The 14,437-nt window shown below is 55.3% G+C and overlaps 1 protein-coding gene and 1 pseudogene across 1 annotated transcript; one reads left to right on the top strand and one right to left on the bottom strand.

The window, feature by feature from the left end:
* The first annotated feature begins 3,248 nt into the window (after window positions 1-3,248).
* LOC144278993 (peptidoglycan recognition protein 1-like) lies at window positions 3,249-5,343 on the top strand. Its single transcript, XM_077840398.1, has 4 exons — window positions 3,249-3,273; window positions 3,796-4,003; window positions 4,706-4,827; window positions 5,165-5,343. The coding sequence occupies exons 1-4, from the start codon at window positions 3,249-3,251 to the stop codon at window positions 5,341-5,343; spliced, it is 534 nt and encodes a 177-aa protein (XP_077696524.1).
* A 6,117-nt stretch (window positions 5,344-11,460) lies between these two features.
* On the bottom strand, window positions 11,461-13,853 carry LOC144279288 (glutaminyl-peptide cyclotransferase-like protein; annotated as a pseudogene).
* Between the last annotated feature and the right edge of the window lie 584 nt (window positions 13,854-14,437).

Here is a 14,437-nt window from a genome sequence, read left to right as displayed (position 1 = left end):
GCAATCGAGATTGGGCAGTGCTCGAATGCCAGGGGGATGGGGGCCAGGATGGTGCCTAAAACAGACCGAAAGCAAGGGGGAGCTACAGAGCCGGTAGTGAGAGGGTTTGACCTTTGACAATCTGCGCTGAGTGCCAGGGCTGCCAGACCCCAGACAGCCACTGGCATTGCCAGACCTCCCTGATCTATGGTGCTGCTGCTCTCCCTGCTTCTCGGAGTCACTACCTCCCCCTGGGCTGACACCCCCGCAGCAATCATCTCCTGGGGCTGCCGTGGCACTGAGCGTTAGCAAGGCCTGAGACTCAGTTGGGCGTGTGCGGGGGTGCAGAGGGAGGCTGCTATTAAAGCAGCTTCTGCACCGTTGCAGCGGTGGGAGAGGAAGCGGAGACGGGACCGTTTTACACCCCATGGCCAAAGCACTCGGCAGCTTGGGACTGTTGAGTTCTATCACCAGCCTTGGGAGGGGAGTGGGTGTGATGAAGTGGGACTGTTCTTAATGTTTCCTCTGAATATTGTGGGGGTGCCTCAGTTTCCCCTAGGCAGTTCTTAAGTATCTAGATGGTGGGATAAGGGTGTATGATGATTGCAGAGCCCTAGGGGGCAGGTGTGTGCAGGGGTCTGGACACAGAGAATGGCCGAAACCCTGTTTCCTGGCAACTGATGGCCTGGGCCCTTCCCCCCTGCAAGGTGAGAGCAAAAGGGTTGGAGAACAAAGGAATCCGGTGACCTCCCGGCCTGGAAAAGGGATAAAGCCCAGAGGAGGGCGGGGACTGGAGATAGTTTCACTTTGGGGCTGGCTGGGGACACTGAGTGAAGTGCAGACGTGGTTCTCTGGCTCACTGCCGCCCAAAATGGACCCAGCTGAGGGCTCCTGTTCTCTGCACCTACAAGCTCTGTGTTAGACCATGTTCCTGTTGTCTAATAAACCTCTGTTTTACTGGCTGGCTGAGAGTCACGTCTGACTGCAAAGTTGGGGTGCAGGACCCTCTGGCTTCCCCAGGACTCCACCTGGGTGGACTCCCCTTGGGAAGCGCACGGAGGGGCAGAGGATGCTGAATGCTCCGAGGTCAGACCAAGGAAGGCAGAAATTGTGTGAGCTGTGTGTCCTGAAGACTGGCTGCTCACAGAAAGGAGACTTCCCCAGAGTCCTGACTGGCTTCGTCTGTAGCAGTTCCAGAGTATCACCAGGGGGCCCCATGACAGTGGGGTCTAGTGGTTAGAAAGGGGGCGCTGGGAGCCAGGACTCCTGGGTTCTATCCCAGCCCTGGAAAAGGGATAAGAAACCCCGACCTGGATACGTCACCATATCACAAAACCCATCACCCCTGGCTCAGATTGACTGCCCCAGTGTGGATGCTGCCTTGGATTTGCATCACCAGGGCGCCATCTCGCTATTATTTTGCACCACTTGCATTTCATAGAATCACAGAATATCAGGGTTGGAAGAGACCTCAGGAGGTATCTAGCCCAACCCCCTGCTCAAACCAGGACCAACCCAAACTAAATCATCCCAGCCAGGGCGTTGTCAAGCCAGGCCTTAAAAATTTCTAAGGATGGAGATTCCACCACCTCCCTAGATAACCTATTCCAGTGCTCCCACGACCTGCCTGGGGCAGCGACAGACCCTCTTGCTCCCCAGTTATAACACCTGGCCCTGAGCTAGCCCCTTTCTCCAGCAGATCTCAACGCCCTTCACAAAGGAAGTTGGCATTACTATCCCCACTTTATAGATGGGGAAACTGAGGCACACAAGGGGGACGTGACTTAACCAAGGTCACTTCGGAGGCCGGCCATGTGTGTATGCAAAAGCCTGAGGACTTTAACTGGACCGGTCTAGTTAAAACATTACAACACCCCCCCACCCCATCCATGGGGATGCCGTTATACCAGTACAAAGGTTTGTTGACTGGTAGAGGCCAAGTTACTATCAGACTTCAGGCCAGCTGGTGACCCGAACTCCCGAGATGCTTTGGGAAAGCTGCTAAACTCTCACAGGCTGTGAAAAATGCCAGTTTGCTAAAATTTTTAGCCTAGCGCCCTGTTATTTGCGTTGCCACGCAATTGTGCGAGAAATGTACTAACCACAAACAAATGGAAATGTATAAATAACATAGTGATGGTAAAAGTTTATGCTTAAGCAGCAGATGTGTGATTGTGTGCTGGGAAGTCTATGATATTTACCAGACACAAATTTTGCAGGCGACAGACTGATCCCCGTGATGTCTTTTGCCACGGCTTGCATACAGCTTGGACTACTTATAGGTAACTTAGTTCCAGCTTATCTCTTCCTCTTTCCCAATGCAAGGCTGTATGCAAGCCATGGCAAAAGACATCACAGGGATCAGTCTGTCGTTTAGATCAATGGCTGCAAAATTTGGTTCAGCAGACGTGGTAATGGATCTGCCTTTCTGTTTGAGCGCTGTACTAATAACTAATAAATACTGGCTGGGGCTTGGGTCCTTGAGGTCTCTTTAAGTAGGAAGTAAGATCGAAGCTGAATTGGTAATAAATCTGCTTCCCTGGGGGATCCTCCAACCCAAGTTTACTGGCTGGAACAGGACCGGGCAGGGTAACAACCTCTGTGTCGGGAGTAAAGACCTAGCCGTGTGTGGAAACTCTGGCTGGGACAGTCTAGGGGCCTACAGGGGAGGGGAAATGTTTGAAGAAGAGATGTAAGACTAGATCCAGCAAAACGTTAACTCCATCAAGAGTAAAACAAGGGCAAAGAATGGCCGAAATAGTAAAGGAGGGCTTGGATTGTTTGTAAAGAAATGTGCTGTTATGCATGGAGGATCTGGGGCTGCACGGCGGCCGGCCGGCCCGTGGGATCACACATGTGCGCTGCTTGTCTCTGAGGCTCACCAGAGAGTGGAGGGGAAAGCGTGACCCGGGGCGGCAGCTCAGCATCAGGCGCACGAGGCTTTTAATCAGAAGCTTAAGGAAGTGACAGAAAATGCTCAGAATGGGAAGTCGCAGAATGGGGAAGTCAATGGGCGGCTGGCGAGTGCCGCAAGGAAAGGGGAAGGCGGGCGAGGGGAAGGAGCTGAGGAGACGGTGCAGACGTGGGGTTGTCAGAAACGGGCGGAGGATGGTGGAAGTGCTCATCGGCCAGCACAGGAGCAATTGGCTGCGGTGACACTGGGAGCACCGGGGAAGCCGGCTGAGTGCGAGGAGGACCCGGAGGATGTGATGGAGCAGGACAAGCCTCATCGTTAATAATGCAGCTGAGCCGTGTCGGAAGTTAAGAAAATGAACTGCGTGCTGGAAGGAAAAGGTTTGGGGGCACCCCGAGTAAGGAGGGGCGTGGGAGAGATCGGCTCAGGGGCTCTAGAGAGAACTGGGGTAGGAGGCTGCCAGCCGACCGGGCGGGTTTGTGAAGGCCGGGTGCTGGGGTGATGGCAGAATGCTTCTTAAATGCAATGTCAAAACGTGACATTGTGACAGGCCATAGCAGAAATGCCAGGCAGAGGAGAAACCTGTCCAGGTACTAAGTCAATGGGTTCTCCAAGAGTGCCAGACAGCACTTGGTTCCACCCATTTCTGTAGGGGGAGATGGGCCACAGACAGCAGTTTCCTCCCAGACCGTGCACAAAGCTGGTTGGACGAAGTGTGGGTATTTCCGGAGTTCATTGTATTACAAATGCAGATGGGTCTGGAGTCTGAGGGGATGGGACGTGATGCCTCTGGGGGAGACGTGACTCCAGCAAACCCTGGGAAGGGTCAGGACCATCACAGGACACTTGTAAAAAGACCGACCAGCCAAGGCGGGGATGCAAATTCCCACCTCTGCCCCCAGCCTTTCGAAACGACGCCCTGGGGAGCGAGACACTGGCTGCGAATGACCTGTTCCCAGATCGAGGGACCGGCCTGCGGCATTCACCGATTCCCAGGGGTCATGTTCACAGCAGAAGCCGTGCTGAGCTTGGAAGCACTGAAAAGCCCGTGGGTGGGTTTGAAGGGCTGCACCCTGGCCGGAGCCCTGGCTGGAGTCAGGGGAGGGATCCCTGGTAAGCCCATTAGCAGGCGGGTGGTTCGCTGATTGGTTTAACATGTGTTCTCGGCAGTGCTGTCACCGTAAGCACCGAGGATTGTCCCCCCACCGGGGCTGTAATGTGTTAACTAGCCTGGGACAGTTACACTCCTACAGCATTTGTGTGTGGGGCTGGAGCGGTGGCAATGGGGTGGGGTGGGGGCCAGCAAAGGCCTCTGTGACACCGCCCCATGCCGGCGTTATTGACACGTTTCCCTGCAGCCGGCCTGACACCCAGCAACGAAAACCTGGCCAGAGATTTTGCTCCATGAAATGTTTTGAGATGGTGATGTCGGGAGATGGAAACCCAGCTGGGAATTTCCTGCAGAGCAGCGGCTCCCAGTGCTGTTCTCCTGCCCCACATCTGGGCCCGCTACAGCCCTCACTCGACCCCCAGCTATGTCCAGGTGGGGCCCTTGGTGCCTTCCATAAGGGGGGTTACACACAGCGCCAGCTAATGGCCAAACAGTGCAATACTGGTTAGGGCCCCTCCATTCCAGTCCTTTTCCTCAGTGGGTCTTTAGCTCCATGGCAGAGGATTGAGCTTCTAGCTCTGATGGTCCCAGGTTCAAACCCGGGCCGGGCCAGCGACGACCCTGGGGGAGCTGCCGAGAGCGATGGGGAGGGGTGGGTGCGGCCGACATGCCTGTGCAGGTCTCACACTGCGCTCTGCCTGCTGCTTCCTCATCGGCGAAGACGACAGAGTCTACGAGGGCAGAGGTTGGAGCACCATGGGGGCCCATGCCAAGAACTGGAACGATAAGTCACTGGGAATCAGCTTCCTGGGCAGCTTCTCCAGTACATGGTTCCCGTCTGTACAGATTTACCTGCTAGGCCCCCAGGGGAACTAGGAAGTCCACAGCTGCTCTTGGTTCCACCACGGTGGGGCACTGGGCTGGGGCACAGGGTCAGGAAAGAGAGGGGGAGGGGGAGCGTGGCGAAGCAAATATGTGCGTGGAGGCGGGGAGACGCATTACCAAACACAATGGTGGGGGGCGGGGGAGACACTGACATGGCCAATCAAGAACGTGGCTAGACAGTGTTTATTTACTCAGGCCACATTGACATCCCCTGAGCAGCAGAGAGGGGCCAGGGGCGTGTGTGAAATTAACAGGGGGCTGCTGGTGTCCTGCAGAAACAGCCCCTGACATCAGCACCCTGACCGTTGCCAAGAGCCTGATCCAAAGTGCTGTCTCCGGGGGCTTCCTGAGTGAAAGCTACACCCTGAAGGGGCATCGCGACATGAAGTCAACCCAATGCCCTGGGGACGCCCTCTACGAGACCATAAGCCAGTGGCCTGAGTTTGAAGCCTGAGTCCCTGCAGCCTCGGGGCAGCCCCTGTGCCCATCGCTGACCCCGCCCACAGCTTCTGCCTGCTCGAGCAGCACCTCTGCCCCCCACCAGGGGGCAGCCTCCCGCTTCTCGCCCACCTGCTGCCTCCTAGGGCCCGGAGAGCAGGGCTCTGAGAGTTGGGGTTACGCTCCCATCTTCCCTGGGCTCTGCTGCCCCCGCCCCCCGGGGGGCTCAGATTTCTAATGGCGCCTGGGAGCCACCTGCCTCCCCCAGGCTGCTTCCTTTGGCAGATGCCAGGCCTAGCCCCTCGCTCCCGCCCGCAACGGGCATGTCAGTTTAGCCCAGATCCACACACAGCCAGGCCCAGGGTCTTACAGCGTCCAGGGTGGTGGGGCCAAGCCTCAGCCAAGCTCTGTGGCGATGGCCCTGCCAATCCCTGGGCAGCTCAGGAAACTTCGCCTCCATTCCCGTGTGAAACGCCTGAGCAATTATCAATTCCAGAGTCAAATCCGCCTCTGCCCCCAGCCCCCCTGAGATCTGCAGCAAAGATTTTATCTGGAATCCCCGAGAAATCGGTCGCTATTTAACCCCCCCACAAAGGGAACCCAAGTGTCCCCGAGCCCTGACACTCAGCTCTGTCTGGCCCCTGTAGGGTCTGGCTCTCAAAGCTTTCAGCCCTCGACCCTTTCGCCCCGACAATCCATTCCCGCGAGCCTCTCTCACCGAGGGGGGCAAAGTGTTTGGATCTTCACACAGCAGGTGCCTGGGAAGTACCCGTCGGGTGGGTCACAGAGTCCCACAAAGGGGTTTTTAATTCAAGTGCAATTTGCCTTTAACCCAGCGCCCCTGCGGCTTAGTGTTTGCTTTGCTTGGGAGCTACTGAGCAGTGAAAATAAACCAGCTTCTAGCACATGAAAAGTTGAAGCGCTGGGAATCATTTCATCTCCTGTTAAACCATAACCACCACCACCCTGCCGCTGGGCTGGGCTGGGCGAGCTGCGAGGGTGTGGTTATGGTCTGTCAGATTAGCACTAAGAGGCCCCCTTGGGCTAGGTGCTATACACACAGAACATGAGACAGACAGTCCCTGCCCTAAAGAGCTCACAGTCTAATTAGACAAAGGATGGGAGGGGAAACTGAGGCACAAGGAGGGGAAAAGGGTTTTACCAAAACTCACAGGGCCAGTTAGTGGCAGAGCGTGGAACAGATCCCATGGGTGCAGTCAAGTACTCTGCCCACTAGGCTGTGCTGCCTCCCAATCCAGAGGCAGGAGGTGGAGAGGAACCAAGGGGGTGCTGGTTCCGCATGGGTCACACACAGGCAGGCCTGGCAGCACTGAGCTGAAGGAAGGGGAGGGGAGCTGGGGTTTGCACCTGCTGATGGGAGCTGGGGCTGCGGCTGGAGACTGGCAGGAGGGGCCTGAGAGGAGGGAACATAGAATCATAGAATCATAGAATATCAGGGTTGGAAGGGACCTCAGGAGGTCATCTAGTCCAACCCCCTGCTCAAAGCAGGACCAATCCCCAATTAAATCATCCCAGCCAGGGCTTTGTCAAGCCTGACCTTAAAAACTTCTAAGGAAGGAGATTCTACCACCTCCCTAGGTAACGCATTCCAGTGTTTCACCACCCTCCTAGTGAAAAAGTTTTTCTTAATATCCAACCTAAACCTCCCCCACTGCAACTTGAGACCATTACTCCTTGTCCTCTCCTTTTCTACCACTGAGAATAGTCTAGAACCATCCTCTCTGGAACCACCTCTCAGGTAGTTGAAAGCAGCTATCAAATCCCCCCTCATTCTTCTCTTCCGCAGACTAAACAATCCCAGTTCCCTCAGCCTCTCCTCATAAGTCTTGTGTTCCAGACCCCTAATCATTTTTGTTGCCCTTCGCTGGACTCTTTCCAATTTATCCACATCCTTCTTGTAGTGTGGGGCCCAAAACTGGACACAGTAGTCCAGATGAGGCCTCACCCGTGTAGAATAGAGGGGAACGATCACGTCCCTCGATCTGCTCACTATGCCCCTACTTATACATCCCAAAATGCAATTGGCCTTCTTGGCAACAAGGGCACACTGCTGACTCATATCCACTGAAACCCCTAGGTCCTTTTCCGCAGAACTGCTGCCTAGCCATTCGGTCCCTAGTCTGTAGCTGTGCATTGGGTTCTTCCGTCCTAAGTGCAGGACCCTGCACTTATCCTTATTGAACCTCATCAGATTTCTTTTGGCCCAATCCTCCAATTTGTCTAGGTCCCTCTGTATCCTATCCCTGCCCTCCAGCGTATCTACCACTCCTCCCAGTTTAGTATCATCCGCAAATTTGCTGAGAGTGCAAACCACACCATCCTCCACATCATTTATGAAGATATTGAACAAAACCGGCCCCAGGACTGACCCCTGGGGCACTCCACTTGACACTGGCTGCCAACTAGACATGGAGCCATTGATCACTACCCATTGAGCCCAACAATCTAGCCAACTTTCTACCCACCTTATAGTGCATTCATCCAGCCCGTACTTCTTTAACTTGCTGACAAGAATACTGTGGGAGACCGTGTCCAAAGCTTTGCTAAAGTCAAGAAACAATACATCCACTGCTTTCCCTTCATCCACAGAACCAGTTATCTCGTCATAGAAGGCGATTAGATTAGTCAGGCATGACCTTCCCTTGGTGAATCCATCCTGACTGTTCCTGATCACTTTCCTCTCATGTAAGTGCTTCAGGATTGATTCTTTGAGGACCTGCTCCACGATTTTTCCGGGGACTGAGGTGAGGCTGACTGGCCTGTAGTTCCCAGGATCCTCCTTCCCTTTTTTAAAGATTGGCACTACATTAGCCTTTTTCCAGTCATCTGGGACTTCCCTCGATCGCCACGAGTTTTCAAAGATAATGGCCAATGGCTCTGCAATCACAGCCGCCAATTCCTTTAGCACTCTTGGATGCAACTCGTCCGGCTCCATGGACTTGTGCATGTGCAGCTTTTCTAAATAGTCCCGAACCACCTCTTTCTCCACAGAGGGCTGGCCATCTACTCCCCATGTTGTGATGCCCAGCGCAGCAGTCTGGGAGCTGACCTTGTTAGTGAAGACAGAGGCAAAAAAAGCATTGAGTACATTAGCTTTTTCCACATCCTCTGTCACTAGTTTGCCTCCCTCATTCAGTAAGGGGCCCACACTTTCCTTGGCTTTCTTCTTGTTGCCAACATACCTGAAGAAACCCTTCTTGTTACTCTTGACATCTCTCGCTAGCTGCAGCTCCAGGTGCGATTTGGCCCTCCTGATTTCATTCCTACATGCCCAAGCAATATTTTTATACTCTTCCCTGGTCATATGTCCAACCCTCCACTTCTTGTAAGCTTCTTTTTTATGTTTAAGATCCGCTAGGATTTCACCATTAAGCCAAGCTGGTCGCCTGCCATATTTACTATTCTTTCGACTCATCGGGATGGTTTGTCCCTGTAACCTCAACAGGGATTCCTTGAAATACAGCCAGCTCTCCTGGACTCCTTTTCCCTTCATGTTTGTCCCCCAGGGGATCCTACCCATCCGTTCCCTGAGGGAGTCAAAGTCTGCTTTCCTGAAGTCCAGGGTCTGTATCCTGCTGCTTACCTTTCTTCCCTGTGTCAGGATCCTGAACTCAACCAACTCATGGTCACTGCCTCCCAGATTCCCATCCACTTTTGCTTCCCCCACTAATTCTTCCCAGTTTGTGAGCAGCAGGTCAAGAAAAGCTCCTCCCCAGTTGGCTCGTCTAGCACTTGCACCAGGAAATTGTCCCCTACGCTTTCCAAAAACTTCCTGGATTGTCTATGCACTGCTGTATTGCTATCCCAGCAGATATCAGGAAAATTAAAGTCACCCATGAGAACCAGGGCGTGCGATCTAGTAGCTTCTGCGAGTTGCCGGAAGAAAGCCTCATCCACCTCATCCCCCTGGTCCGGTGGTCTATAGCAGACTCCCACCACTACATCACTCTTGTTGCTCACACTTCTAAACTTAATCCAGAGACACTGAGGTTTTTCTGCAGTTTCGTACTGGAGCTCTGAGCAGTCATACTGCTCCCTTACATACAGTGCTACTCCCCCACCTTTTCTGCCCTGCCTGTCCTTCCTGAACAGTTTATAACCATCCATGACAGTACTCCAGTCATGTGAGTTATCCCACCAAGTCTCTGTTATCCCAATCACGTCATAATTCCTTGACATCACCAGGACCTCCAGTTCTCCCTGCTTGTTTCCAAGGCTTTGTGCATTCGTATATAAGCACTTGAGATAACCTGCTGATCGCCCCTCATTCTCAGTATGAGGCAGGAGCCCTCCCCTCACAGACATTCCTGCCTGTACTTCCTCCCGGTATCCCGCTTTCCCACTTACCTCAGGGCTTTGGTCTGCTTCCCCCGGTGAACCTAGTTTAAAGCCTGCCTCACTAGGTTAGCCAGCCTGCTGGCAAAGATGCTCTTTCCTCTCTTCGTAAGATGGAGCCCGTCTCTGCCCAGCACTCCCCCTTCATGGAACACCATCCCATGGTCAAAGAATCCAAAGCCTTCTCTCCGACACCACCTGCGTAGCCATTCGTTGACTTCCACGATTCGACGGTCCCTGCCCTGGCCTTTTCCTTTCATGGGGAGGATGGACGAGAACATCACTTGTGCCTCAAACTCCTTTTTCCTTCTTCCCAGAGCCACGTAGTCCGCAGTGATCCGCTCAAGGTCATTCTTGGCAGTATCATTGGTGCCCACGTGGAGAAGCAGGAAGGGGTAGCGATCCGAGGGGTTGATGAGTCTCGGCAGTCTCTCCGTCACATCGTGAATCTTAGCCGCTGGCAAGCAGCAGACTTCTCGGTTTTCCCAGTCAGGGCAGCAGATAGATGACTCAGTCCCCCGGAGGAGAGAGTCCCCGACCACCACCACCCGCCTCCTTCTCTTGGGAGTATGGTCGTGGAACCCCCCATCTCAGGACAGTGCATCTCATGCCTTCCAACCAGTGGAGTCTCCTTCTGCTTTCTCCCCCCAGACATATCATCTGGTCCACTCTCTGCAATGGTACCTGTGGAGAGAACATGAAAGCGGTTAGTTACCTGTGTCCGCGTTGCTGGAACCCGGACATTCCCCCTTCTTCTTCTGGAGGTCACATGTTGCCAATCTTCTTCACTGGTCTCTTGGCTCCGCTGTGCAACCTGCTCTAAATCTTTAGAGCTTTGTGCCCGTAGAAGCATATCCTGACTTTTGTCCAGAAAATCCTCAGTTTCTCATATGCAACGCAGGGTCGTTATCTGTTGCTCCAGACCTTCAATCTTCTCTTCCAATATGGAGACCAGCTTGCACTTTGTACACACAAATTTGCTTCTGTCCTGTGGAAGAAAGACAAACATGGCACATCCAGTGCAGGTCACAACAGCTGAACCCCCCCATTCCATATCACCTTCCTACTATGAGCTTCCTCAGAACAGCCATGCCAGGAGCAGTGTCCCAGCCCCACAGTGCCCAGGGCTGCCCAGCATGTGGGAAGGGGGCAGCAGCACTGACAGGGCAACTCTTTGTTACGAGAGTCGCTGTGGAGCAGCCCCCGAGCGAGGCTGGGAGCCCAGCACCCCAGGGCTGGACGGGCCCCGTAAACAGGAGCAACCCCTGGTGGGCTGGCAGCTGGAGGCCGTCCTGCAGAGAGTGTAGGTCTGGCCCCCCCGCAGCCCCCGGTGTCCTGCCCCTGGCACAGTCCAGGTTCAGCCTAGTTATTCCTGCTTCTGAGCCGTGGACCCCGGGGGACACGACCAGCTGGGATCCAGGCCCCCAGCTGGGAAGAAGCTAGTCCAGGCCCCGGCGGCTGGAGCTCTGGAGGGCATGTAAAGCCCAGGAAGGCCCAACCTCAAGGGGCTCAAGCAAGAGGTTTCACTTCTGGACTGGCCACAGACCTTCTGCAGCCCCGGAACAGACTCAGCACAATCTCCCTCTCCATCCTCCCATCATTTTAACACCTCCCCAAGCCCCTGCGGGGCTGCCACAGCCCGGGCCCCCCAAGCCACCTTGCCTGGTCCCTAGGGTGTTTTGGCCGCTGGCCCCATGGAGCTCGGCCCAGGAAGGGTGAAGGATCCTGTAAGGCCCAGGGAGGGGTTGGTCCCTTCACCAGGGGAGGCTCTGGGTAGTCACAGCCACAGGTACTTGGCCAGAAAGGCAGCCAGGATCTTGCAGAGGTTCTCCACGGTCTGGGGGTGCAGGTTCTGCTCCGTGTCCTCCATCGTGTGCCAGACCCATGGGAAGGGGGTGGCGATGAGGTGCAGCACCGGCACTCCTGCGGCCAGACAGATACATGAATAGTCAGCAGTGATCCAACCCAGGATCTGCATCACTGCAAGCACCAGCCTCTACTGATGGAGCTACAAGAGTAATTCCACTATTGTCAGCAGTAGTAGACTATTATCCCCATGTGGCCCAGCCACTAGCGGGCGACGGGCGACATTCTAAATGCGCACACTGTCTCAGTAGATGGAGCCAGGCCCTCAGGCATGACCTGGCCTTACATCTAGGAGCTATGTGCTCCCCTGACCTAGCAACGAGCAGCTGGCCCAGGTGCATTATGGGAACCAGATTGGCCAGAGACATCAAGTGAGTCAGGGCCAAGTGGCTAGATAGCAACGATGTGTTTATAACGTCTTTCACTCCCAAGGATCCCAGAGCCTAAGTTCAAAATGCAGTCACCTCTGGGGTGAAGTGTGCCAGGCAGGCAAACATCATCTATAAAGCATGTTACCCCTGTAAATAACACCTAGCTCTTGCATAGCCCTTGTCCTCAGGGGATCCCAAAGAACTTTACAAAGGGGGTCAGAATGATTCCCCCACTTCACAGATGGGGAAGCTGAGGAAGACAGCAGCAAAGTCACCCAGCAGGGCAGTGGCAAAGCCAGGACCTGAACCCAGGTCTCAGTCCCTTGCTCCTCTCATGAGGCCAGGCTTGTGTGGGAGCCTGGGGGAGTCTCACCATGCTTGATCTGCACACATTCTGCCCTGGCTCCCCCGGGGAGGCCTCCCCAGCTGTCCATCCCACTCTGCTCTGCGCCTGGATGTCCGGTAGCATGGGGCAGGACAGGTACCTTTGCGAAGGAAGGGGACGTGGTCCTCTTCGACAGGCCCATAGGCAGGCTCCCGCTGGAAGTACGTCTGCTCCCGGGGGTGGGGCTGCAGCAGGCCCAGCTGGTGCAGACGCTTCTCTGGGCGACACAGAGAAGAGAGTGAGGAATGGGCTGGTTCCTGGGACCTGCCAGGCTGGGGCACGGCAGAACGAGCCCCACAGGGGGCTACACCTGGCCGCTCACACCAGAGATCCCTGAGGACACGGAGACGCTGCCGGGGAGGGAGGGGGGATTTCAAACCTGACAAGTCGTGTTTGAGGGAAATAAAGTGTTGGTGAAAGATGCCAGGTCAACAGCCCTGGGGACTGAATCCCCAACTCCCAGCTCTGTCCCACAGCTGGGGATAGAACCGAGGAGTCCTGGTTCCCAGCCCCCCTGCTCTAACCACTAGACCCCACTCCCGTCCCAGAGCTGGGGCTAGAACCCAGGCACCTTTATTCATTGTCAGACAGACGCAGGACCATCAGGACTGGCGGGGGGGGGGGGTAGCTGTCCTGCTACAGGTGCCTGGGGGGGCAAGCCCCCTCCCACCCCTGGAAGAAAGAAAGGTTTGCTACCGATGCCGACGAGCCGGTCTAACCAGGAGGCAGTGAGGGGGAAGTGGTTCTGGATGGTCGGGTGGCGGGCCCCCAGCAGGTCCAGCAAGACAAACAGGCTCTGCAAGGAGGCAACGAGGGGTTAAATCTGTAGGGGCCCAGTCACCCCAGGAGGATCTGAGGGAGGGATTGGTACAAGATCCAGTGCAGACAGATTGAGCCACCCGCCTACCCCGGACAGGCACCCCCACCATCTCCCTCCAGCCTGAAAGATCCCCCATGGAGAACTCCCCAGAGGGGCAGGTGGGCGGCTCTCACCATAGCCTGGAGCTGGCTGGTGCCCGGCTGGTGCTGAGCCTTGGCCATGGACAGCCCCGTACAGGGAATCCCTCTCACTCCACTTCCCAAAGGCCTCCTCGCCGTCCAGGAACAGCAGCTGCAGCGTCACCTCAGAGCCCTGGGGAGAGACACGGGGCTCGCTCAACACCTGGCACTGCTGGACAGGTGAGAGGACTGCACCCAGGACAGCAGCAGAGCTAGGGATAGAACCCAGGAGTCCTGGCTCCCAGCTCCTCTGCTCTAACCACTAGACCCCATTCCCCTCCCAGAGCCAGAGATAGAACCCAGGAGTCCTGGCTCCCATCCCCCCTGGTTTTACACACTAGTCTCCATTCCTTTCCCCAAGACAAGAGTAGAACCCCCAACCCAGGAAGCTCTCACCTGCTCCTTGGCCTTCAGCAGCTTCGCGTCCAAGGGCGTGGCCAGTTCCAGCAGGATAGCACAGGGCACGGCCGAGTCGGTGGCCCCCAGAAGGTGCGGCCCTGTCTTTCCCAAGCTGCCACCCCACCGGGCATGAAACATCACCAGCTCCATCCAGCCCAGGGACCACATGGACAGGTACTGGGGCTGGGATGGAGGGGCTAGCTGCAGAGCAGGGAGGTCTTTCCTAAATTCCCCAGGCTTACCCTGATCTGAGGCTGTACAGAGGAGGCTCCCCAGCCAGCAGCTGCCTTATCAGAACTGTGTTCATTAGATAGATAGATAGATAGATAGATAGATAGATAGATAGATTCAGGGTAATGTATCAGAATCTGGCCCTCACCCCATTGCACTCAGCGGGTTTCTCTCGTTTTACCCTGGGGGAGATGAGATCAGAACCCAAGACCGCCAGTTCCAAGAACTCCACAGACCTGTGTTGTCACTGGATTTATTGCCGAGGGGACATTAGACAAGGGGAGGCACCAGAATACCCCTCTGTGGGACAGAATGACAGACTGAGGGACAGGGTTTGTGTCCTGTGTCTTTGTGCATGCAGAGCTCTGTGCAAAACCCACCATCTATGTGAGCCCCAGGGCGGATGATGGCCCTGGCAGGAGCTGTGACCATCCTCTGAAAGAGTTGGTGCCAGGGCATAAGGGTTGCTCTGTACAAAGGAGGAGATTAAACTCCTCTGCAAT

The sequence above is a fragment of the Eretmochelys imbricata genome, chromosome 23, assembly GCF_965152235.1.
Source record: "Eretmochelys imbricata isolate rEreImb1 chromosome 23, rEreImb1.hap1, whole genome shotgun sequence".
Classification (NCBI taxonomy): domain Eukaryota; kingdom Metazoa; phylum Chordata; order Testudines; family Cheloniidae; genus Eretmochelys; species Eretmochelys imbricata.
The sequence above is the reverse complement of the archived record's forward strand: the minus strand, read 5'-3'. Positions and strand labels throughout refer to the sequence as shown.